Here is a 23,646-nt window from a genome sequence, read left to right as displayed (position 1 = left end):
AACTAATCCAGAATGCGGCAGCTAGACTGGTGACTGGGGGCGGCTGCCAAGACCACATAACACCGGTCTTGAAAGACCTACATTGGCTCCCAGTACGTTTCCGAGCACAGTTCAAAGTGTTGGTGCTGACCTTTAAAGCCCTAAACGGCCTCGGTCCAGTATACCTGAAGGAGCGTCTCCACCCCCATCATTCTGCCCGGACGCTGAGGTCCAGCGCCGAGGGCCTTCTGGCGGTTCCCTCATTGTGAGAAGCAAAGCTACAGGGAACCAGGCAGAGGGCCTTCTCGGTAGTGGCGCCCGCCCTGTGGAACGCCCTTCCAGCAGATGTCAAAGCGATAAACAACTACCTGACATTCAGAAGACATCTTAAGGCAGCCCTGTTCAGGGAAGTTTTTAATGTGTGATTTTACTGTATTATTGGTTTCTATGGAAGCCGCCCAGAGTGGCTGGGGAGGCACAGCCAGATGGGCGGGGTATAAATAATAATTTATTATTATCATTATTATTATTATTATTATTATCAACCATTCCTCATAAGGCTTGGTTTCCAGACCTTTGATCATCTTGGCCGCTCTGTCTGCACACATTCCAGCTTGTCAATATCCTTCTGAAAGTGGAGTGCTCACAACTGGACACAGTATTCCAGGTGTGGTTGTTCTGACCATGGCGGAATAGAGCGGTACCATGACTTCCCTTGATTGGAACACATTTTTTATTTGCCATTTGGTGGGGAGGGAGATACCTAGAGATATTCTGGCCTTTGTTAAGAAAATTCCCAAACCCAGATCCACAGGCGACTTTGGGTCATTTCTCTAAGGTAGTCTATTTTTAAGTTTTTATGTGTTGATATGCCTATCACACTTTTAAACTTAAAATCTATTGCTGTATATTGTTTTAAATGTTTGTTTTGCTATTGGGATTGTAGTTCCATTTGTGTTTCTCAAGCTGGTCTATGACCATAATAAATTTCATGTTCATGATATTCTGGCCAATAACTGAGTCGCCTTCTAGTGCCACCTCCCCCCCCCCCTTCTTCTAGTGAAAGACTGAAAGACATTATCTTCTCTACTTTGCTGAGAGTCCTCTTTCCCCTCTTACTAGAACAAAATGCCTATTTGCTTCTTGTGATGTCCTGAGTAAACTGGGGAAATGGGCATGTATGCACAAGGAGGAGACATACAGACAGCCATCGTTCAATGAACTAGCATACTGATGACAATGGGTTAAGTGGGAGAAAGGTCCTCAGCCTGTGTTATTGTAGGAATTGACCTGCTTGCTTGCAACACAGTTGGTTTAAAGACAAGGCAGGCAGAGTTTTGCACAAGAGGTTGGGAGCCTAAAGTGTGGAGGCCCTGGGTGGTGGTTGCCCAATATAACCCCCCCCCCACACACACACACACAAAAACCCTCCATGGCTCCTTCCTGTAAGCAACAGTGACAAATTTTAATCTATTCCCATGTAATAGAAGGGTTATTGCTTCTATCACCCTCTCACAACAAGAGTGGCTGGGGAAACTCAGCCAGATGGGCGGGGTATAAATAATAAATTATTATTATTATTATTATTATTATTATTATTATTATTATTATCATCATCAGGTGCTGTGATGATGAATTCCAACAATTGCAAGCAGAATTAGGATATTTATGAGGATTGTAGAGCTTTCTAAGTGCTATAATTAAATGCTGGATTCAAACCACCACCACCCCTTTTCTCTTCTGGAATTGCTTTTTTTCTATTTTAAAAAATAGCTTCCACAAACTAGATTAGATTTCATAATACCACATTGCCCTTCCTTATTTGTGATGAAGTTCAAAGAAATGAAGGATTTTGCAAAGAGTGGGCGGGTAAGTCTTGTCAGGGCTATCAGATCCTATTAAAACAAATTAGATTTACTAATTATGCTAATTCAATTTTATTACCCATTTTGATGCTACTCTTGAAGCAGTGATGTCAGATTTTAGGACAGGATTAAAAGATTATTCTGGTGAAAGATTAAACCAACAGCCAAGGAAGTTGACTGCAAGAAGCTTTGCAATACAGACTTTGCAGAGCTACAAAAAATGATAAATCAGATGTCAGTAGAGAGACTCTACATCAAGAAACTCATTAAGTTGTTGCTTCAAATGCTGGAAAATATCCCCACATCCCTTCTGAATAGAATATTTATTTTCAATCCATTATTTTTATCTTTCTTTAATCATGGTCATAATTTGAATTCTAAGACGCACTAATGAGATCTCATTCCCAGCTATCTCATTAAAAAAGGGAATGGCTAATTGGATGTCTCTGTGAATCTATTTCCAGTAGTTAGAGTTCTTAATCTTCCCATGTCATTCAGAGCTTTTAACTTGATGGGATATTAAATGTCATTTTAATGTATAGACACACAAGTTTCCAGTCTTCACAATGGCAACATCAGACTTCTCTTATTTGAATGCCTGCCTCTCCACAGCTCATAGTCAGAAATGAAACAGGCATGTCTTCATCTCCATGTGGCTCAGTTCAAAGTAAACGTGTAGGATTGTGCTGTTAGGGCTTATGGTTTTCTTCCTTTCCTTTCCTTCCTTCCTTACTTCATTTTGCTATGATAGACTACAGTGGCGTAGCGTGGGTTGTCAGCACCCGGGGCAAGGCAAGTAATTTGCGCCCCCTAACCCGTGGATTTGCACCCCCTAACCCGTGGATTTGCGCCCCCTAACCCCCAGATGTTGCGCCCGGTGCGGCCGGCCCCCCCTGCACCCCCCACGCTACGCCACTGATAGACTAAACACAGCAACCTTCCCTCCAAATTAGACTTCAGGTTGTTAATGCATTGTTTTGCGCAGCCAAAAACAGCACTCCCTACATACAAGAGGGAAGTTGGTAGAGGTTTGCAGAAGTGCAAACCTACGGAGGGAGGGCAAAATGAACTCAGCGAAGACTAAGCATGCTCCCTGCTGCTTTCTCCAAAGAATCCTAAGAACTTTAGTTCACACCTTACAGGGCTACAATTCCCATCACCCTTTAAAAAACTAGAATTCCCATGATTTATTTGTGGGGGACATAATGCACTTTTAAATGCATAATATGTTGTTGTTGTTGTTGTTCAGTCATTTTAGTCGTGTCCGACTCTTCGTGACCCCATGGACCAGAGCACGCCAGGCACTCCTGTCTTCCACTGCCTCCCGCAGTTTGGTCAAACTCATGCTGGTAGCTTCGAGAACACTATCCAACCATCTCGTCCTCTATTGTCCCCTTCTCCTTGTGCCAGTGGCATAGAGTGGGTTGTCAGCACCCGGGGCAAGGCAAGTAATTTGCGCCCCCTAACCCGTAGATTTTAGTAGGGGCAGAGAGCTGCGAGTGCGAGCGCGCCCCCTCAGATGTTGCACCCGGTGCGGCCAGCCCCCCCTGCACCCCCCACGCTACGCCACTGCCTTGTGCCCTCCATCTTTCCCAACATCAGTTCAGGCCAGCAAAGAGCCAGTAACTGGTTCAGAACATATAACCAACCAGCTGGACTATTATAGAATTAACCCAGAGGAGGAGGACGAATGCCAAGATCCAGTGGAAGCTGCTTCGTTATGGCAAATGGGGCACTGTCTCACCAATCTTGATCTGCTCTCAGCCATCCCCCAGCTGCCTGCCCTGGGGGTGGCACTGGCTGTCGTCCTCCTCCCCTTAGTGTTAATGTTGCCGTTGCAGAACTCAGGAAGGAGGATAAGGACAATAGAAGAATTATTTGGCTCATTGCTGTCACTATCTGTGGCTCCACCTACTGTTGGGGTGTGTTCACATTAGAGAGTGGTGAAGTCCTCACCCCACCCTGTGCATTTCACAGCTCTTTCCCCCTCTAAGTGTTTATTCACATCAGCATTGCTTCAATTCGGTTCTGTTCATGTACATACCAGGAGACAGTGATGGTGGGGTCAGGACAACTTAGGAACATTTAAAGGACTCCAGTTGATGTGAAACTTGTTGGGCAAACAACACATAAAACAGTAGTATCTCATAATGAAGAACAGGATAGATATGCATTTTGGATAATGTCATGTGAGCATAGATTAGAAACACAGAACTGGAAACACAGTGAGTGTGCAGTAAACAAGGGTGTGAACACAGCCTTCGTCTCCCTGCCTCCCATCCTATCAGTCTCAATAGGAACCAGCCACTGCTGCTAGGATCCAACAATAATAAGAATAAGAATAATTTATTATTTATACCCCGCCCATCTGGCTGGGTTTCCAAGCCAGAGGACAGTCCCTTTAAGGTCCTCTACTTCTCAGGGACGCAGGTGGCGCTGTGGGTTAAACCACAGAGCCTAGGACTTGCTGATCAGAAGGTTGGCAGTTCGAATCGCCGCGACGGGATGAGCTCCCATTGCTCGGTCCCTGCTCCTGCCAACCTAGCAGTTCGAAAGCACATCATAGTGCAAGTAGATAAATAGGTACCGCTCTGGCAGGAAGGTAAGCAGTGTTTCCGTGCGCTGCTCTGGTTCGCCAGAAGCGGCTTAGTCATGCTGGCCACATGACCCGAAAGCTGTACGCCGGCTCCCTTGGCCAATAAAGCGAGATGAGCACCGCAACCCCAGAGTCGGCAACGACTGGACCTAATGGTCAGGGGTCCCTTTACCTTTACCTTACTTCTCAGGGAAGGGATGGCACCTACTAGGAATGATCTGGCCCCAGAATTAGAGGAATAAAGCCATCCTTTTGGGGAGCAAGCTGCTTATTCAGAGTTCTTTAGGGTGCTGCATCTAATTGGCTCACCCTGCAACTTCATGGGTTGAAACTGGGAAAGAACATATGTTTTCTGTCCCCATAATAATAATAATAATAAATATTCACACTACTTTGAAGAACAAAATCAGGTAGTAATGTTGGTCAAGCTCAGAGACAAAGCTTCTTTTATTAGATACAGCCAGTATTTAAAATACTGTATGTAAATTATCGTGTTAAACAACAGTTACACTCATAATACATGTACTAAGTTTCTCCTAATATATAATGTCTGAATAATTCTCTCTGCTACCCCTGTAATAGTAGACATTTTAGTGGCCATTTTTTATTTGAATTTTATGGCCTCACCCATTTCCTTAGTTAATTTATCTATGTGTGTAACAAATTAGGCTTGTCTCTGCAGTTTCTGATGAAGGGAAGTGTGAAATCTGGAATAACTTTGGCGATCTCTTTACAAGTAACTTTTTGCCTTGGTTTTTCGTAAGGAAAAACAGGCACTCGCTGACCAGGATTGATTCTTAGAGGACTGAGGAGGAATTCAATCTCATTTCTTCAAGGGTCTTCATAGATAATCTCCTTGAGGAAGGGTCATCCTCCTCTAATAGCTTGGCAGAATTATTTGCAGCCAACATCTGCAGAAGGAACTGAAGCAGACAAACACAATAATTATCATGTTGCCATGGCAATAACATAGGGGGCCATGGCAATAACATAGGGGGCTGCAACTTTTTCATGGTGAATCACAACTTAATTGTATTTTCTGTGGCATATTAGCCATTGTCTGATGACGACATCTGTTGTTGCATCAATGTAAGAAACAAACTTGCCATGTTAAAGTAAAATTGGTAACCAACTGAGACAGCTTTGACGGTGTGTGTGGTCGGATGGGTAAGCCAGTGTGGTCGTTAGTATTCTGTTGGTCTAAGGCCGCCTAGGCCAACTCCATGCCTTCAACAGGTTTTGGATTACAACTCTTATCATCTGCAGCTGAAGCTGATGGGAGTGCTAATCCAAAACATCTGGACGGCACCAAGCTTGGTTTGGGAATTTAGGAAGTTTTCTTTAACATCTTGTGCTAGTCAGAGTAGTTGCAACTCTTATGCTACAGATCAGCTTGAAGCCACTGCACTGTGCATGTGGAGCCCAGTTAGAGAACCTGAGAGGCAACAATAAACCTGAGTGGAAAGTCAGGAATGAGGAGACTTAATTAGGGCACAGCATGCATCTCTCAAACAACTACTTATTTCTGATTTTTCTAACTGGGCTGTATGCGAGCAGCCCCCTCTACGTTCCAAGTTAGGTATAAACCTTTCCCCTTCCGTGCCACTTTGCCAACAGATTTTATTTTTCCTGTGCAAAGAGATTCTGTCTCTCCCTTCACACGGAGTATTCAAAAGCTGTGACAGCCTCATGTGCTTTATGACTTGATTTTGCTGAATGTATAAAAACAGGCTCAAAAACGAAAGTAGTGCAAAGAGACAGGATTAATAGGAAAGAAAATGTATGTGGATATACCACACATTTCCAAGAATGATCTAAAACATTATTTATTCATATTACAAGTAGAGACCGGGTCGGGGGGAACGGAGGAGAGGTTTCCTTTTCAAATAAATGGGAGGAAAGCAAACACTTTTCTTGAACTCCTCTAGTTTAGCTTCATGCAGCTCCTTCAGGTTCTCGGATGAAGATCTGTTCAAGTCCTTTGCTCCAGTCTTCTTTGTCTTAGTTTTCCCTGTTAGATCGCCAAACGTTTTGGCTTTGCAAACAGCTTTGCCCTATCACGTATAAATGTGCATTAATATGGTCACAGGGAAGAGGTTTGGAAAGGAACGGGGAAGTTTTTGGTATCACATACCCCCTTAGTTTCTAATGGCAAGATACCCATATAGCATATCTACCATACTGAAGTGAAGTGGAGCATCCACACCAAAAATGTAGAAAGCAGATCTGAAACCTTACCTGCATAAGAAAGCTGCTGTAGGGAATCACTTGCAGGATTAGGAAGTGTTAGGCAGAAACGAAGACCTGCACAAGCATCTAAATGCAGCAGCCATCAATTTCTATCAGGGAGACACATGTTCAAATGCACATCACTGTCCACATTCTGGCACAACCAGAATATTGTGGGGTGGACAGGTTTGGTGCTTGCCTTGATGCTTAGCTGAAGTGGGTACTAAGTTGAGCTGACTCTTTGTTATTGATTGATTGATTGATTGATTGATTGATTGATTGCCTGTCCTCCACCCTAAGGTCCCATCGCTACTTACAACATTAAAGCACAATATTACATGTTAAAATCACAAAATAAGGCAGGTGCTAAAAATATACACTTCAAGTGTCAACAGCCAGGGTAAAGAGGTGAGACTTTGGCATTCTCTGGAAGCTGTATAATCAAAGTGCCAGGCAGAGGGAAAGACGGAGTCCCACAGCTTAGGGGCTGCCACAGAGAATGCCCTCTCCTGAGCCATGTTTTCCCTCTGGGGGCAGAGGAACAACCAAGATTGCCCCTCTTCTCAGAGCTGGCCCAGGATGTTTTGCTGTTTCTGTCGTGCCCACCCGCCCCCCGGTGTGGAGGAAGAGGAGGAGGTGGGTGCAGAGAAAGTGGGAGTGGTAGCCAGCTCCAGAGGTGGTGCTGACCTCCAGAGGCTAGATCTGCTACCGAGGAAAGTGCCTCAGCTCACTTTGAACAGGGGGGCAGCTGGCAGCAAAACAGGACATTACTGTGAGGCCCGAGAGCAGGAAGCCCTCTTACACTGTGAGATTTTGCAGCCCAGTTTTGCAAGCCACTCAATTTGGCAACCCTGCAGAACTGACCACAGAGGAGGGGCCGCAGTCCTCCTTGCCCACTCTTTGTCCTCAGGTTGGCCCTGGGCACAGTCTTCCAAGGATAAATAATTAAGGGGCTTTGTTGTGTTGTGCAGGTGTCACCTCCAAGAGGAAGGTTGCTCGCCTGCCTTCTCCCCACCCACCACGAAGCACTACCACACCAGAACATTGTGAGTAATTATTCCAGTTGGCGGGTCCTTAACTTTATGGGAGCAGCACAATTGTTGCAGCAGATACAGATGGTGTGGGATGTTTCCTTCAGGAACAGCCAGGGGCAGGGCAGAGTGTGTGTCAAATCAGCCCCTTGTGCCTTCAGGGCCCACAGGGACTTCTTGTTCTACTTTGTGTCGGTCTTTTGTCCGCTTTGCAAAATTGCTTGAGAATGTAATTTATTCTGCTTAGGGCTGCCACTCTTTTATAAACAGGCACTTTGTGACTTTGGGAACTGCATAACAAGCAGAATGACTGCTGGCATAGCATAGTGTAGCCTTCCCCAACTCCCATCAGCCCCAGTCAGCATGCGTCCGAAACATCTGGAGGGCACTGTTATGTACTGAGTTGAATAGGATCCAAAATGCAGCAGTCTGATTGGTTCTGAAACAATAGGATCCAAAATGCAGCAGTCTGATTGGTCCTAGAACAATGCAGCAGTATGATTGGTCCGCAGGAGCCACCCAATCCAGCTCCAGGTGGAAGTGAATCCACAGCCTGATTGGCCTACAGGAGAATCCCGGAATTAGCCAATCACGTGCAGCCCATTGTGTAAATAATGTATATAAAGCAGATATTGTGGGGGAACTTCCATTCCTCCTCACCACTATGAACTGAATAAAGAGCATGAAATCCACTCTCGACTCCAAGTATATTTCAGGCACAAAGCTGGGGAAGGCTGGCAAAGTGGTTTACGCTACAACCCTGTAGGGATGGAAGTTAACCTGACACCCCATGGATTTTCCCAAATTAGGTGAAAAAAGATAGGTTGAGTAGAGGAAACTCTCCACAAACACCCCATCTAAAAGCAGCTTAATGGGTGCAATTCCCATTAGAAAAATGGTATTGCAGGGGGATAGGGGAAGGTTCCCCCCCCCTTAATGGCTAATTTATATTCCACCTTTCCTCTTAACATAGTAGTGTTAGGTGTAAGCAACATTTAAAAGACAATAATCCATAAGTAATTAATTAAAATAATTAAAACCAGAAATAGCATGGCAGGTAATGAAAAGATCAGGTCATCATAAAATAGCAAGGTTGATGTTCCTCTGCCCTCGCTGCTGCAACCACAGTCCACTTGCCCCCATCCCCACATGCACAACTGCTTCAGTGCAAAGAAAATGATACCCAATCTACTGAAATGTTGGCTAAACCCAGCTCTAACCAAAAATTTAACCCAGGGTTGATATCTCTTGAATACTCCCAGTCTGAACTCAATTTGCAACTGATAGTTATTGTTTTCACTGTGTTCATGATTTTTAATTGTTGCAATATTTCTTATCCTCACCATGAATTCTTAACTTTATTGTTTTATTGTTTTATTGCTTAATAGTGAGTGATATGGGCGGTTTACAATGCAATACGGTACAGTAAATAAAATAAAATTACTCTACAAGAGCGTCATAAAATATATACAGGCATTCTCCGTCTTAAAAATCCTGATTCAGAGAAACAGTCTTGGACCACCTTGCTTCTAAAAGCCAACAAAGCATGACAGCTGAACTGTCTTATAGAAACATAGAATCATAGAACTGTAGAGTTGGAAGGGACCCTGAGGATCATCTAGTCAACCCCCTGCAATGCAGGAATATGCAGCTGGTCCATACAGGGATCGAACCTGCAACCTTGGTGTTATCAGTGTTGGAATCCTGCCTCGGTCAGAGGAATGTGCCACTCTCCAGGCACCGGCTGAATTCCTTCTTGACCTCCCCCTGCGACTCCCGGCAGGAAAACTGGCGAGGTCTGTAATCGGCGATCCTTCCCAGACGTGAGAAGAACACACCACTCCTTTACTCTCCTCCCTGCTATCCCCAGGGAGGAGAAAGAGACAGACAGAATGTATCTACATGCTTTTATTTCTGTCCTTTGCAGCAGTACAGAGAAACATGTCCGTACTCTTCAAACAACAACTGCAGAGAGCATATAGCTCCTCCCTTGTACTTCCAGTACAGGTCAGATGACACACACTGAGCTAACATCCGGTGCTCAGTACGGTGAATGGACTGCCCCTTTGTTCCCATGGCAACAGTCACAAACATCAACATCCTGTATGGCTTTCCAGCCACCTGCAGCTGACGAAGCTGCTGCTCGATGCTGCATTGCTCCTTTTTGGTAACAATCAGCACCATGGTCTAACCAGCTGAGCTATCCAGGTCTTCATCAAGGAATTACCCAAATACGGGTGCCACTACCAAGAAGATTCAGTCTTATGCCAGCCCACTGTGTGTGTGATCAGTGTTATCAAAGGCTGCTGAGAGAGCTAGGAAAACCAGGAGGGATGTTGCTTTCTCTATCTGTCTCCCGGCAGAGGTCATCCATCAGCTTGACCGAGGTAGTAGCTGTCCCCAAATCGGACTGTGATAAGTTCCTGTTCTTTGGATCAGCCTTGCAAAATTGTTTCCACCCTCCACTACTGTATACATCAAGGCCATTTCACACATTAGGTTGCAACACACCCACATTTGTCACCACACATACATTTAGCAGAATACTGTTGCTGTTCATTGATCCTTATGCATATACCCATATGCTTGTGGCCGTTGTACCATCATTAGGTACACACTTAGAATCAGAGATGGAAGGGACCCCAAGGGTTCATCTACTCCACCCTTTCTCAACCTGTGGGTCCCCAGATGTTGTTGAACTACAGCTCCCATCACCCCTAGCTAGCAAGGCCAGAGCTCAGGGATGAGCTCACCCCCATCGTTCTGCCCGGACACTGAGGTCCAGCACCGAGGGCCTTCTGGCAGTTCCCTCACTGCGAGAAGTGAGGTTACAGGGAACCAGGCAGAGGGCCTTCTCGGTGGTGGCGCCCGCCCTGTGGAACACCCTCCCACCAGATGTCAAGGAAATAAACAACTATCTGACTTTTAGAAGACATCTGAAGGCAGCCCTGTTTAGGGAAGCTTTTAATGTTTGATGCATTACTGTATTTTAATATTTGGTTGGAAGCCGTCCAGAGTGGCTGGGGAAGCCCAGCCAGATGAGCGGGGTATAAATAATAAATTATTATTATTATTGTAGTCCAACAACATCTGGGGACCCACAGGTTGAGAACCGCTGATTCTCGTCCAACCCTCTGCACTGCAGGAATACGCAGCTGGCACGTACGGTGATCGAACTCGCGATCTTGGCATTATCAGCAGTACCAGGCTCTAGCCATGTGAGCTAACCGGATGGCCTCACTTGGGGGGGGGGTCTTAGGTGCGCATAACACAAAATGCAACGTATGAAGCGAACTGTAGCCTAGAGTGCAAGGTGAAGTGGCACAGGTGTATGTGTGTGTGTGTGTGTGTGCGCGCGCGCGCACCATCTAGGAGAAATGGCCTGGTTTCGTACTCCTCCCCTCCTGCCCCTTTTCTGCAAATCACATCTTTGTGAGGGTGTTTTGCAAGAAAGAAGCAGCTGTCTGTCTAATGGGACATGTGGCTGCATTGTAACAAGTAGAGGGGGCTACTATGGAAATGAATCCATATTACAGCCCTCCAGTTTATTCCCTGCCAAATTCTGCATGCCTCCAGATACCAGCAGCTGTCCAGTTAATATCCTTTTGAGAAATGCATGGTTCTCTTTTTATCACCCAAACAAACACAAAGGGTTATTTTTAACTGAGCTTTATGCAGAGTACACACATTGAATAAACACCAGAAATCTAAATTGTATACAGCCGTGTGAACTTGTATTATTTAGATGGTGTTTTTGTTTGTAGTTGCAGGTTTTTAAATATTGTTTTTAATATTGCATATTAAATGACTGTCACCCACCCTGAGAACTTAGAGGGAAGCGTGGGTGATAGTAACTATAGTAATAGTATAAGTTAATCAAGATAGCTAAGTTAGGCCCTCTAATTTCAGTGGGTGTACTCTGAGTAAAACTTAGTTGACTACCATCCATTAGGAGAAGAATGAACCAACACAACACAAAAGCACCTAAAACACACTGGAACTGTTGCGCTCAGGTTCTGCTTGCAAACTTCCTCTAGATATCTGACTGGCCTCCATGAGAAAAAGCATGTTGGAGTAGATGGGCCTTTGACTTGATCCAGTAGGGGTTTTCTTACATTGTTATAGTCTTATAAATGACAGTTCTTAAATAGGGAAAGGGTTATGTTAGGCGATAGTTTGTACTGTATATTGTTTCAGGAAACCTGCAGTGTGTTTGGTCAGCAGGGAAACAAAAGGAAATGCATAGGAAGAGCCTAAGCTATGAACCAATGAGTCCCTGGTTCAATTCTCTACCATTAATTAATTGATCTGATGGCCATTAGCATACCTCCGTCAGCATTAAGGGGATATTAATAAATAAAACTGCCTTGCCCTTACAAGGTCACTGGGCACTTTGAACACTCTTGTGCTATGTAAATGCTGCAAGTTCCCATACCATCTCAAATCATTATCTTATTTCTTCACACAGAGGATAGTTAAACTATGGGACTCCCACATAATATAGTGAAAGCCACCAATTCATCTAATTCCCTTCTGGGCAATCTTCTGGGGGCCAGTGGTGGCCAGGGCCAGAGGCAAAAGGGGGGGGCAGAGCAATTAATGTAAATTTTACCTTTATACAGTAGGCTACTCTCTACACACACTCACACACCCCTCTCTCCTCCATCCAGACAAGCAGCAGTCACAAGGGCATGTTCTAGCCAGGCAAAAAAACTCAAATGTGTGAAGCATAGCAGGTGAGGGGTGTGGCCTCAGGAAGGTGTGGTTAGATAGGGGTGTGGCCTAGGTAGAATCTCAAAGGCCAGACAGAGAGGGCTGGAGGGCCACATCTGCCCCTTGGCTTGAGGTTCCCCACACCTGCTCTAAACCAGACCTATACAACCCATCAGCCATGCATGATGCCTGATTTTGCTGCCTTGACTGCAAAAACAAGCACTAGTAAGTTGTCAAGCACTCGTAAGTTAAGTTAGGCTTGGCAGGTCACACATGGTTGGGAAGGTTTGATGTAGCCACATAAAAACACTGCCTTTACACAGCTGCAGCTGCTTCAATTCTGATCTCTAGTTGTATCACGGACAGTAGGATTTGCTCACCTGAGGCTTCCTGTAGCCTTTCCTGTCAAGAAATTGCTCAAAGGCGTAGATTGCATGGAACCCACTTGCCTCCTCCACCTGCAACAATAGATTTTACTAATTTCACACATGAAAGGAATGTTCAGACACTATTTTCCACCTATTCAGGTTTACCTATATCATTGCTCCTAGGGACCAGAGGTGCACCAGCGCACCTGGGTAATTTTCTTACAAATAAGGTAAACAAATTTTGCAGTGCATTTTCCATTCACATTTATTATTTTGTGTGTCAGTTTCTGAATTGCTGCTCATTCAGAAACTTTGGAACTGTTTGCTTATACTTGTTCACGGCGACATCAAAAAGTACTGTTTCTATGAGTGAAAATCTTAGCCACCATGCATCAAATTCCACTTACTGAACTTTCATATCACTTGACAACACATCAGCTAGAGCCCTGCAGCTGTGTTGAGTGGCGAAATTCCAACCCACACTGCCCCCCCTCTATAAATAGGGAAATCCTGACAGATACCCAAGGACAAAATCCATGACACCTCATGTCAGTTGTGAATGGCATTCAAATTACTACTTTTCACGCTTCCCAAAGGCCACCAGTGCCTGCTTTTTGTCACACACAAAAGGAGTTCCTTGAGTGCATGTGTCTATTCGAAACTGAGGCAAACTGAGTGCATTTGGTACCTATGTAAAGGTAAAGGGACCCCTTCACAGTTAAGTCCAGTTGCGGACGACTCTGGGGTTGTGGCGCTCATCTCGCTTTACTGGCTGACGGAGCCGGTGTTTGTCCGCAGACAGCTTCCAGGTCATGTGGTGAACCAGAGCAACACACGGAAACTCTGTTTACCTTCCCGCTGGAGCGGTACCTATTTATCTACTTGTACTTTGACGTGCTTTCAAACTGCTAGGTTGGCAGGAGCAGGGACCGAGCAACAGGAGCTCACCCCGTCACGGGGATTTGAACCGCTGACCTTCTGATCGGCAAGTCCTAGGCTCTGTGGTTAAGACCACAGTGCCACCCGTGTCCCACTGGTACCTATCAAGCACAAAAACATTGCTGGAAGATGGCTAAAAATTACCGACATTTATTTACCTCATGAATGCCCTATAACAAGACTTGCCCAGCATAGAACACTATGGGCATTTTCATTACCTTTGGGGCCTTCTTCTTCTTCCTTAAATCCATAAAGGATTGCAGACATACAGGGATTTCTTCCTCATCTCTGACTTTTTTCTTTTTCCATTTCTTGGGGGGAAGATACCAGGCTCCATATTTAATCTTGTCCCATTTTGGCGGAGGAGGTGTCTGATAGGCAAAAGAACAAGAGCACGGTATTAGGTGGGTTGTTGTTTTTTGCCATGTCTGTCATTTTATAACTACAGTGGTACCTCGGGTTAAGTACTTAATTCATTCCGGAGGTCCATTCTTAACCTGAAACTGTTCTTAACCTGAAGCAGCACTTTAGCTAATGGGGCCTCCTGCTGCTGCGCCGCTGGAGCCCGATTTCTGTTCTCATGCTGAAGCAAAGTTCTCAACCTGAGGTACTATTTCTAGGTTAGTGGAGTCTGTAACCTGAAGCATATGTAACCTGAAGCATATGTCATGGAGGTACCACTGTATTCATTTTGTGCTTACGTCTCACCATGATGGCATAAAAATTACTCACCATCCATGTAGTCTTGTTGGTTTGGCATGCAACAGAGGCTGGTCCATTAGGGCAAATGCAGGGGTTGCCCCACCAATGTCACTCTGCCCCCAGGCAACCCCCCTCCTTGCCTTCCAACTTGTAACCAGCCCGTGGGATGGCATTGCCTGTTGGCTTCCTCCTCTGTAGCCTCAGTGCTGCCCTTGCAAAGCTCAGCAGAGAGGATTTAATATACTGAGTTGAAAAGGATCCAAAAGGCAGCAGTCTGATTGGTCCTAGAACAATAGGATTCAGAATGCAGCAGTCTGATTGGTCCACAGGAACAACCCAATCCAGCTCCAGGTAGAAGTGAATCCACAGCCTGATTGGCCTACAGGTGAATCCCGGAATTAGCCAATCACGTGGGGCCCATTGTGTAAATAATGTATATAAAGCAGACATTCTGGGGGAACTTGTATTCCTCCTCATCACTATGAGCTGAATAAAGAGCATGAAATCCACTCTCGGCTCCGAGTATATTTCAGAGGAAGAAGCGACAAAACTAGATTTAGTTGACTCTGGCTCTGCCTATCCTTGACCTTGGCTCCGCCTACTGTTGGCCTCCTTGCCTTCCACTCTACCAGCCCCAATGAGCACTACCCACCTTTGCTGGTAAGGATGGGGAAAATACTGGCGCAAAGCTAACAGGGAGGGGAACACAATGTTTTGGGGAAATATGTCCCTTTTCACCAAGGAAAGAACAGTCCCCAAATGTTCCTTTACAGGGGGGAAATATCGCAACATTAGGGAGCCACCTGCCCTTCTGTAATATCCGCAACCTCGATTGCATCAATCCTTGCCCTCACCTTAGAGCTATTTGTGTGCCTAGAAAAGCAAGCAAGGAACAAACGTATTTGTGCCCATCAGGCTTGGAGGTTAAGGATCAAGAACGGATGCAGGGAACAACTGTGAGTCCCATTCAGCTGCAGACCATCTTAAGGGCCACATATTCCCACCAGTTGGTGGACATTTTCCTGGTATCGAATGAAGAGAGAAGCCACCAGCCTGCAGATCTCTGCGACTGCAGTACTACAGAGTTCCCAGCAAGTGGCAATCTAAGAACACTGTTCTGAGTAGCAGAAATGCCAAACAATTCATAACCCTCCATACATCCTTTGGCTTGTGCATTCATGATGGCTTGTGATCATGACGGTATCAGGCCAGTTATATGCAATCTGGCTTTCAATACTGTTTTGCACCTGCAGAGGTTTCTGGGCAGTCGTACTGCTGCGTTTCCAAACACTGCCTGTCCTGTAAGCTCCTGTCGAAATTATTTTTGTAACACAAATGTTCTGGTTTATTTTTTGTGCCACTTTTGTTGTGCTGTAGTGCAAGAGTGCCCCTCCAGATGGCAATAATATGGCAACACGGAGGAAACACTGCAGAATGATGTGTGGAAGCTCCAGTATAAATCCACAAGAGTTAAGCAACCACTCCTTTCCCCACCCATCCCACCACCATTCCTTTTCTCAAACTCACAGCCCACTGAAACTGAGATTTTCTTGGAATTTACCTTCATAGAGTTCTTGATGGTTTGCCAGTCTGGACGGCGCCCCAGGCACTCCTTCAGCTCTCCTGGCACATTGTAAAGCTGCACAATTTTCATGGGCGATGACGTCTTGGATTCTGATTCGTAGCTTGTGTCAAACAATTTCATGATGGTGGCTTCGTCAATGTTATACTTTTCGACTCCCTGGGATTAGAAGTCCAAGAACACTTTCAGAAGGCAGCCTTTTCATTCATGCAAACACTCTCTAAGGAAGATAATAGTGGTGAGCTGCACATTTCAGCAGATGGGCAAGGGCCTGGAAGAAGACTAGTTGTGTCATCAGCTCTAATTGTCACAGCTTTTAGAGCAGAAACCTTGGCCTCTTGTTTCGCCACGGTTAGGTCACGCTGATTAATTGTGGGCATATGACTGCAGTCTTTTAGGGTGCTCTGCATTCACACATGCACTCAGAAGACAGCAGGTTACTTCAGCAGCAAAGAGTTGTTTCGTTGTATGGAGGAGTCACTTACTGGTTCACATGGAGAAGCCATGTGCCCAGTGATGGAAGTGTGGACAGCTGTATTGAGGCAGCAACAAGTGTTGAAATTTTGCGCCCTTAACAATTTTGTGCTAGGGCAACCTCCCCATGCTATAATAATAAAAATAAAAGATAATAAAAATGTGTTTATATCCCGCCCTTCCCGGTTCAAAAACTGGGCTCAGGGCGGCTAACAATAAATTTAAAACACTTTAAAACACTTAATTATAAAAGCAGCAAAAATATGGTATAAAAACATCAATAACAATAAAAATCAAAAATCAATCAGATAATCCCCAGGGCTAGCTGGCTGAATTGGTCCTACTTGGGCCAGTGAGGAGGCCAGGGGAGAATTAGCTGTGGGGTCTCAGAGCAGGTGATCTTCATAAAAAGGAGAGGGGAAGGGAAGACAAGGGAAATAAAAGATCAGGCTAAATTAAAATTAAAGGCCAGGCGGAATAGCTCTGTCTTACAGGTCTGACGGAAGGAGGTTAAATCCTTTAGGGCCCTAGTCTCATGGGACAGAGCATTCCACCAGGTCGGAGCCATAACTGAAAAGGCCCTGGCCCTGGTAGAGGATAGTCTGACTTCCTTAGGGCCCGGGACCTCTAAGGTATGATTATTCATGGACCTTAAGGTCCTCTGCGGGGCATACCAGGAGAGGCGGTCCCATAAATACGAGGGCCCTAAGGCAGAAGGCACTACAGATGACCCACCTTCCTGCCTCCAAACCACGTTGCTCCAGAGAGCACCCAAAATCACATGCAAAGGGGGGGAGGGAGAGACCACAAACAAGTCATCAGAAGAGAAATAAGAATATAACTCTTCACAAAGCTCAGCTCTTCTTGTGGGACTGTTCCAGAATGTTATCTCTCTTAATTTGGAGGAGGAAACATCAGTTCCTGTTAATTTATATACCAGAACTGGTTGAAAGCAAAACGTTTGTTCTATTCTTTCCCCTGTTACTATTGTTTTTAAAAGTGTTTATAAAAGTTTTTGAACATGTGTGCAATAAACAAATAAACAGACAACTGCACAACAGAACTATATGGCTCACATTATGTAAGCTATTGTTTATGCATCTAAGTGCTTGGCTGTAATAAAAAAACAAGTGGGAAAATAGCTAAATTATACTGGTGCAAAGGGACGTGGGTGGCGCTGTGGGTTAAACCACAGAGCCTAGGACTTGCCGATCAGAAGGTCGGCGGTTCAAATCCCCACAACGGGGTGAGCTCCCATTGCTCTGTCCCAGCTCCTGCCAACCTAGCAGTTCAAAAGCACGTCAAAGTGCAAGTAGATAAATAGGTACTGCTCCAGCAGGAAGGTAAACGACGTTTCCGTGCGCTGCTCTGGTTCACCAGAAGCGGCTTAGTCATGCTGGCCATGTACGCCAGCTCCCTCGGCCAATAAAGCGAGATGAGCGCCGCAACCCCAGAGTCGGTCACAACTGGACCTAATGGTCAGGGGTCCCTTTATTTTATACTGGCGCAAAGGCCCACATGTATCTGAGTAGCAGGAACTGTGAGACTGCATTGCCTTAAAATATGCAAATTATAAGATAACCAATGTTTCAAAACCACATCATTTTTTTGGGGCTCCACAAAATTCTCTATTATACTGTATGCAGTAAGTTTTTCCCGCTAATGCTAAAGTGCAGACTTTAAACCACTAGCTCTACACCCTGCTGCTATTTTTTAGGACCTCACAAGATTGACCAAGTCATGCTGCACATGAATCACACTGGAGACTTTCACTGATGTTGAATTAACAAGTTTCTCAGTTCCTCTTTCCTTTTGCTTTTTACTCAACAGCAGAACAGAGATTAAGAAACGTGTCAAAGTTCCCCTGACTATGTATTATTGTATTCTGATTTCTGAGTGAACAATTCTTCTATTTTGCCTGCTGTATTATTAATAGCTAAGGGGGCTTTCAGAATCCAAATGGGGGCTTAATATTGCAAACAAATGGTTCCAACACCCAATATTAAGGTTACTGGATTTTATGCCAAAAAAGTAAATCTGAATTAAACAAGGAAAAATATGGACTGACATTTTGATGCCAACAATGTTGTGTAGACATGCAAAAAATTGCCTGTATAAGAAGCACCCATCACACATTAACACTCTTCTGGAAACACAGCGGTATGACTGCATCCCCAGAGGTGAACTCCATTGTCTCTCAAGACAGATGGATGTCAACAATAACAACAAGCACACTAAAATAAATAAGGATATTACAAATATATCTGTCAGGGAACTGACATCAGAGCGAAAAGCGGAGGCAGGGCTCCAGAGCGATGCCGGAGAGGGAACCAGTCGGGGGGAAGGAATTCAGTGTGACACCAATAGAGAGGAGATGGAGGAATCGGTGTCAGGGCTCCAAGACCCTTCAACCGAAACCAGCGGAGAGAGCGCTGGCACGCCCTTGCCATCCCCTTACTTGCGCAGACGCGTTCTGCGCAGGGAACATAGGCGGAGACTTGGGGTCAAGCAGCTTTTATGCTGGAAGAGATTCAAGAAACGCCCACTGGCAGATTCTGCAAGTGACTAACAGGTCACGGAGGGCGAGCTCTAACCCTGAACATGTTTGAGCAAACCACCTAATCGAAGTGGAGGCAGTTTACGCACAAGTAACCACACAATACCATTACAGCAATCTGCCAGTCCCTTGCTGTTACTCGTGAGTAAGCAGTGGAAACATGAGCCAGACAGGAGGCGCCGGGGCAGCGGAGGCAGCCGCGGGGGCGCAGGACCTGGTGAAGAGGAACCAGGAGCTGGAACGGCATGTAGCACTGCTGATGGCGCGGCTGGACGAGAGGCGCACCCAGGACGCGCAGGTGAGACCCACCCCAGTGGCAAAGAAGGTGCCCGGACTGGTACACAAGTTTGGGGGAAAACCCCAAGAATATAATGGATTCCGGACAGAAATAGAGTACGCACTGCAGCTGCAGCATGATGATTTTGCTGACGAGGCGGCGCAAGTGGCTTATATCGTGGGGCATCTTGAGGGCAGCGCGAGGGAATGGGTTAGACCCCTAATGGCCGCGCATAACCCCGCCATGAAGGACGTCCGGAAGTTTTTTCAGGCGATGGACGCTATGTATTCCAGCCAATTGGGGGAGAGTGTGACCCAACGGGAGCTGATGAGATGTAAGCAGGGGGACCTTTCCGTTAGAGACTATTGGTCCCGCTTTGCGATGCTAATACACAGGCTCGAATGGGATATGGACAGCCCGCCCATACGAATGCTGTTTGAGGAGGGGTTGTCCCCAGCCGTTAAAGATGAGCTCTCCCGCGCGCCCCGCCCGGAGACTATGGATCAGCTGACAAAATCTGCGCTGTCGATAGGCTCTCGCCAGGAAGCGCGCGCTTTGGAAAGGCGGGAAGGGAGAGGGGAGCGTTGCCCTGACTACCGCATTCCTGAGATGCCAAGGCAGCCTTCCAATGACGTGGTGCCAATGGAAATTGATGGGGCGCGTGCACGCGAGGTGCCGAGCGCCCAACAAATAGTCAGAAGGGAGGTAAAGGCTGGGAGAAACTCCAAGAAATGTTTCCTCTGCCAACGGCCAGGACACTTTGCCAGGGTCTGCCCACAAAGAAAGGCTTGGCAAGGGATGGTGGGGGCCGCTGGAAATGAGGGGGAGGGGGCAGAAGACAAGGTGCAGGAAAACGCCAGCGCTTGACTGCCCACAGGGGGGCGCAGCAGCCAAGCGAGCAACTAATTGAAGTGCCCCAACCGGACCCACCCAAGGTTTCTATAGCGATAGAAGTGACGCTAGAACTCCCAAATGGACACCCAGTCAAGGTGAAGGCAATGTTGGACTCAGGGAGCTCCTGTAATTTTTTTAGTAAGGAGTTTGCGCTGGAGCACCAGATCCACTTGCTGCCACTGGATTTCCCACTCCAAGTCACCACGATAGATGGCAGAGAGTTGCTAGGGGGAGAGGTGACACATCAAACCCCGCCAATGAGAATGAGTGTGTCCAGGCACACAGAAACCATAGCCTTTCATGTGGCCACACTGGCGGGACCCCCAATAATACTGGGGATGAGCTGGCTAGTGCTACATGATCCAGTGGTGGCGTGGCACCAACGCACGGTCACCTTCGGGTCAGCCCACTGTTTGGAACACTGTCTAGGAGGGGAGAAGCCCAGGGTGAGGTTGGCCAGAGCAGCAGCAACCACGCTGGAGCAGAAAGGGAAGGTGCCGCCACAGTACGCAGACTTACAAGAGGTCTTCAGCGAGAGGGAAGCGGACAGGCTGCCGCCACATAGGCCCTTCGACTGCCAAATCAACCTTCTCCCTGGGGCACAGCTGCCGGTGGGTAAGCTGTATGCCATGTCCGACAGAGAGATGCAGGAGTTGCGAGACTTTATAGACAAGAACTTGAAAAGGGGGTTTATAAGAGAATCTAAAGCAGTGGGGGGCAGCCCTGTGTTTTTTGTGGATAAGAAAAACACGGATCAGCTGAGGCTCATCGTGGACTTTCGAAAATTAAACCTGGTATCAGAACCCGTGACCTTCCCAATGCCCAGAATTGATGATATTCTGACCAGGGTAAGGAAGGGTAAGATTTTTACCAAGCTGGACCTTAGGGGGGCCTACAATCTGATTCGAATGAGAGAGGGGGACGAATGGAAAACCACCTTGTTCACCCCCCTGGGGGCCTTTGAATATTTAGTTATGCCATTTGGATTACAGTCAGGCTCTGCCTGTTTTCAAAGCTTCATGCACCATGTGCTGGGTCCCCTGCTGTACAAGAACTGCGTAGCATTTCTGGACGACGTCCTGATCTATTCGGACAATGAAGAACAGCATGTCCAGGACGTCAGGGAAGTGCTGAAAAGGCTACGAGAGCACCAACTGTGGGTCAAGCTGGAAAAGTGCCAGTTTCACGCCAAGGAAGTGGAATTTCTGGGATACAGGTTGTCAGACAGAGGTCTAGCCATGGACCCCGGCAAGGTGCAGGCAGTGCTGGAATGGAAGGCTCCCAAAACCCGGAAGGATGTGCAGAGGTTCAGCAACTTCTACCGGAAGTTCATCAAGAACTTCGCCCACTTAACCGCACCCATCACGGATTGTCTCAGTAGCAAAAAGAAGTTCGTCTGGACGGAAGGGGCCCAACGTGCCTTCGAGAGGCTAAAGCAGGCGTTCGCCTCGGAGGAACAGCTCCTGCACGTGGATCTGCAGAAACCGATGAGGCTAGAGACCGACGCGTCGGACAGAGCGATAGGAGCGGTGTTGCTCCAGCCGGGACCGGCCCAAGACACAAGGAGGCCGTGCGCCTTCTACTCAAGGAAGCTGAACGAATCGGAACAGAACTACACGGTGTATGATCGTGAACTGTTAGCTATTTATGCCGCGTTTCGCCAGTGGAGACATCTCCTGATAGGGGCTCAGCACAAGATCCAGGTTTGCACTGACCACAAGAACTTGGAATACTGGAGGACAGCGCGAGTGCTCAACCAGCGACAGATTCGGTGGGCACAGGAGTTCTCCAAGTTCTTCTTTGAGATCAAGTACGTGCCAGGGCAAGAGAACGTGAGAGCAGACGCGCTTTCACGGAAACCGGAGTACACGGAAGGAGGAAGACCACCGGACGCTCGACATGTGTTCCCTGAGGAACGATGGGTTTGTGGGGGGGGCGTTGGTTGGGAAACGAGAACTAACCGAGTTGATTCGCCAGGATGAATTTGCCCAAACCAGAATCAGGGAACTAAGGGAAAATGGGAGAGACCGGGGGGACTTCGAGGTAAGGGAAGGGTTACTGTATTACAAGGGAGCAATGTATGTGCCCGGGGGGGCCTTACGGGAAAGGGTGCTCCGACAACTTCACGACAACCCTACAGCGGGACACTTTGGGCAACACAAGACCATGTTACTGGTCACTAGGGAGTTTTGGTGGCCGAAGGTGAGGGAAGATGTACGAGAGTATGTACGAGGGTGTGACCGCTGCCAAAGAGCCAAGGGGGAGCGGGCAGCCCCGGCAGGGTTACTAGAACCCTTGCCCACGCCGGGGAGACCCTGGGAGGTGGTATCAATAGATTTCATGACAGATTTGCCCAAATCCAGAGGTAAGACAGCAGTCATGGTAGTAGTAGATCTGCTAACCAAGATGTGCCATTTTATATCATGCTCTCATGCGGTGACAGCCGAGGAAACCGCACAACTGTTTGTTACTCACATCTTCAGGTTGCATGGAGCTCCTTCAAGGGTTATCTCTGATCGAGGGAAACAATTTACCTCGAGGTTTTGGAGGAAGCTTATGAGCTTATTGCAGGTGGAGGTGGGATTCTCTACGGCGAGGCACCCGGAAACTAACGGGCAGGCAGAGAGGGCGAACAGCATATTGCAGCAATATCTCCGCTGTTACGTCAACGAGAGGCAGAACGACTGGGTAGATAAGCTAGCACTGGCCGAGTTTGCGTATAACAATGCGGAGCATGTGTCCACGGGGATGAGCCCATTCTTGGCTAATTATGGGTGTCACCCCAGGGCCTTTCCCGGGAGGGGGGAGGAAGAGTGGAGCGTGCCCGCCGCAGAGCAGTTCGTGGAAGAAATGGAAGCACTGCACCAGCAGCTTAAGATGAATCTGGAAAGGGCCAAGGAAGAGTACAAGAGGCAAGCGGATAAACGTCGCCGGGAAGGGGAGACCATTAGGGTGGGGGACCGGGTGTGGTTATCCACTCAAGGATTGCCCTTCAAGGGTGGGTGTAAGAAACTCCGGCCGAAGCGGCTGGGGCCTTTCGAGGTGATACACCAAGTCAACCCGGTGGCATTCAGGCTCAAGTTGCCAGACAACATGAAAATCCACCCGGTATTTCATAGGTCACTGCTCTCGCCATACCGAGGGGAGCGGAGAGTCCGGGAGGTAGGAGGAGAAGGGCTCAGACACCCACCACTGGAAGAGAAGGAACACCACCAGCAGATAATGGAGATCCTGGATTCGCGGGGGCGGGGGCGGCAGGTGGAATATCTAGTAGCGTGGGAGGGGGAGCCCGAGTCAGAAAACACGTGGGTTCCAGAAGGGGAAATAGATGGTGGGTATCTAGTGGAAGAGTTCCACAACAGGTATCCGAGGAAGCCCAAACCTCTGGAGAGATTCTGGGAGGAGCAATTTGCCACCACCGATGATGAGGAGGAGGATTT

The 23,646-nt window shown here is 47.0% G+C and overlaps 1 protein-coding gene and 1 long non-coding RNA gene across 6 annotated transcripts in view; one reads left to right on the top strand and one right to left on the bottom strand.

Annotated features, from left to right (window-relative positions):
• LOC307224451 overlaps nucleotides 1-23,646 on the top strand; it is a 48,269-nt gene that overhangs the window by 1,900 nt on the left and 22,723 nt on the right. The window contains exon 2 of the long non-coding RNA XR_013842535.1: nucleotides 7,641-7,715. This is a non-coding gene — a long non-coding RNA (uncharacterized lncRNA). The remainder of the gene's footprint in view (nucleotides 1-7,640; nucleotides 7,716-23,646) is intronic.
• Nucleotides 4,864-23,646, bottom strand: part of LOC307224265 (protein FAM47E-like) — a 32,010-nt gene continuing 13,227 nt past the window's right edge. For 4 of the 5 annotated variants that reach the window (XM_079990985.1, XM_079990986.1, XM_079990984.1 and 1 more), the window contains exons 5-8: nucleotides 15,984-16,163; nucleotides 13,939-14,091; nucleotides 12,794-12,871; nucleotides 5,435-6,494 (exon numbers count right to left, since the gene is read on the bottom strand). In XM_079990985.1, the coding sequence (XP_079847111.1) occupies nucleotides 6,276-6,494; nucleotides 12,794-12,871; nucleotides 13,939-14,091; nucleotides 15,984-16,163 (630 nt within the window). In that variant the 3' untranslated portion in view covers nucleotides 5,435-6,275. Of the gene's footprint in view, nucleotides 5,364-5,434; nucleotides 6,495-12,793; nucleotides 12,872-13,938; nucleotides 14,092-15,983; nucleotides 16,164-23,646 lie in introns of those variants that run through there. The other variant, XM_079990988.1, reaches the window with a different exon arrangement.

This window comes from Podarcis cretensis (genome assembly GCF_951804945.1).
Source record: "Podarcis cretensis genome assembly, chromosome: 9".
NCBI lineage: Eukaryota > Metazoa > Chordata > Lepidosauria > Squamata > Lacertidae > Podarcis > Podarcis cretensis.
The sequence above is the reverse complement of the archived record's forward strand: the minus strand, read 5'-3'. Positions and strand labels throughout refer to the sequence as shown.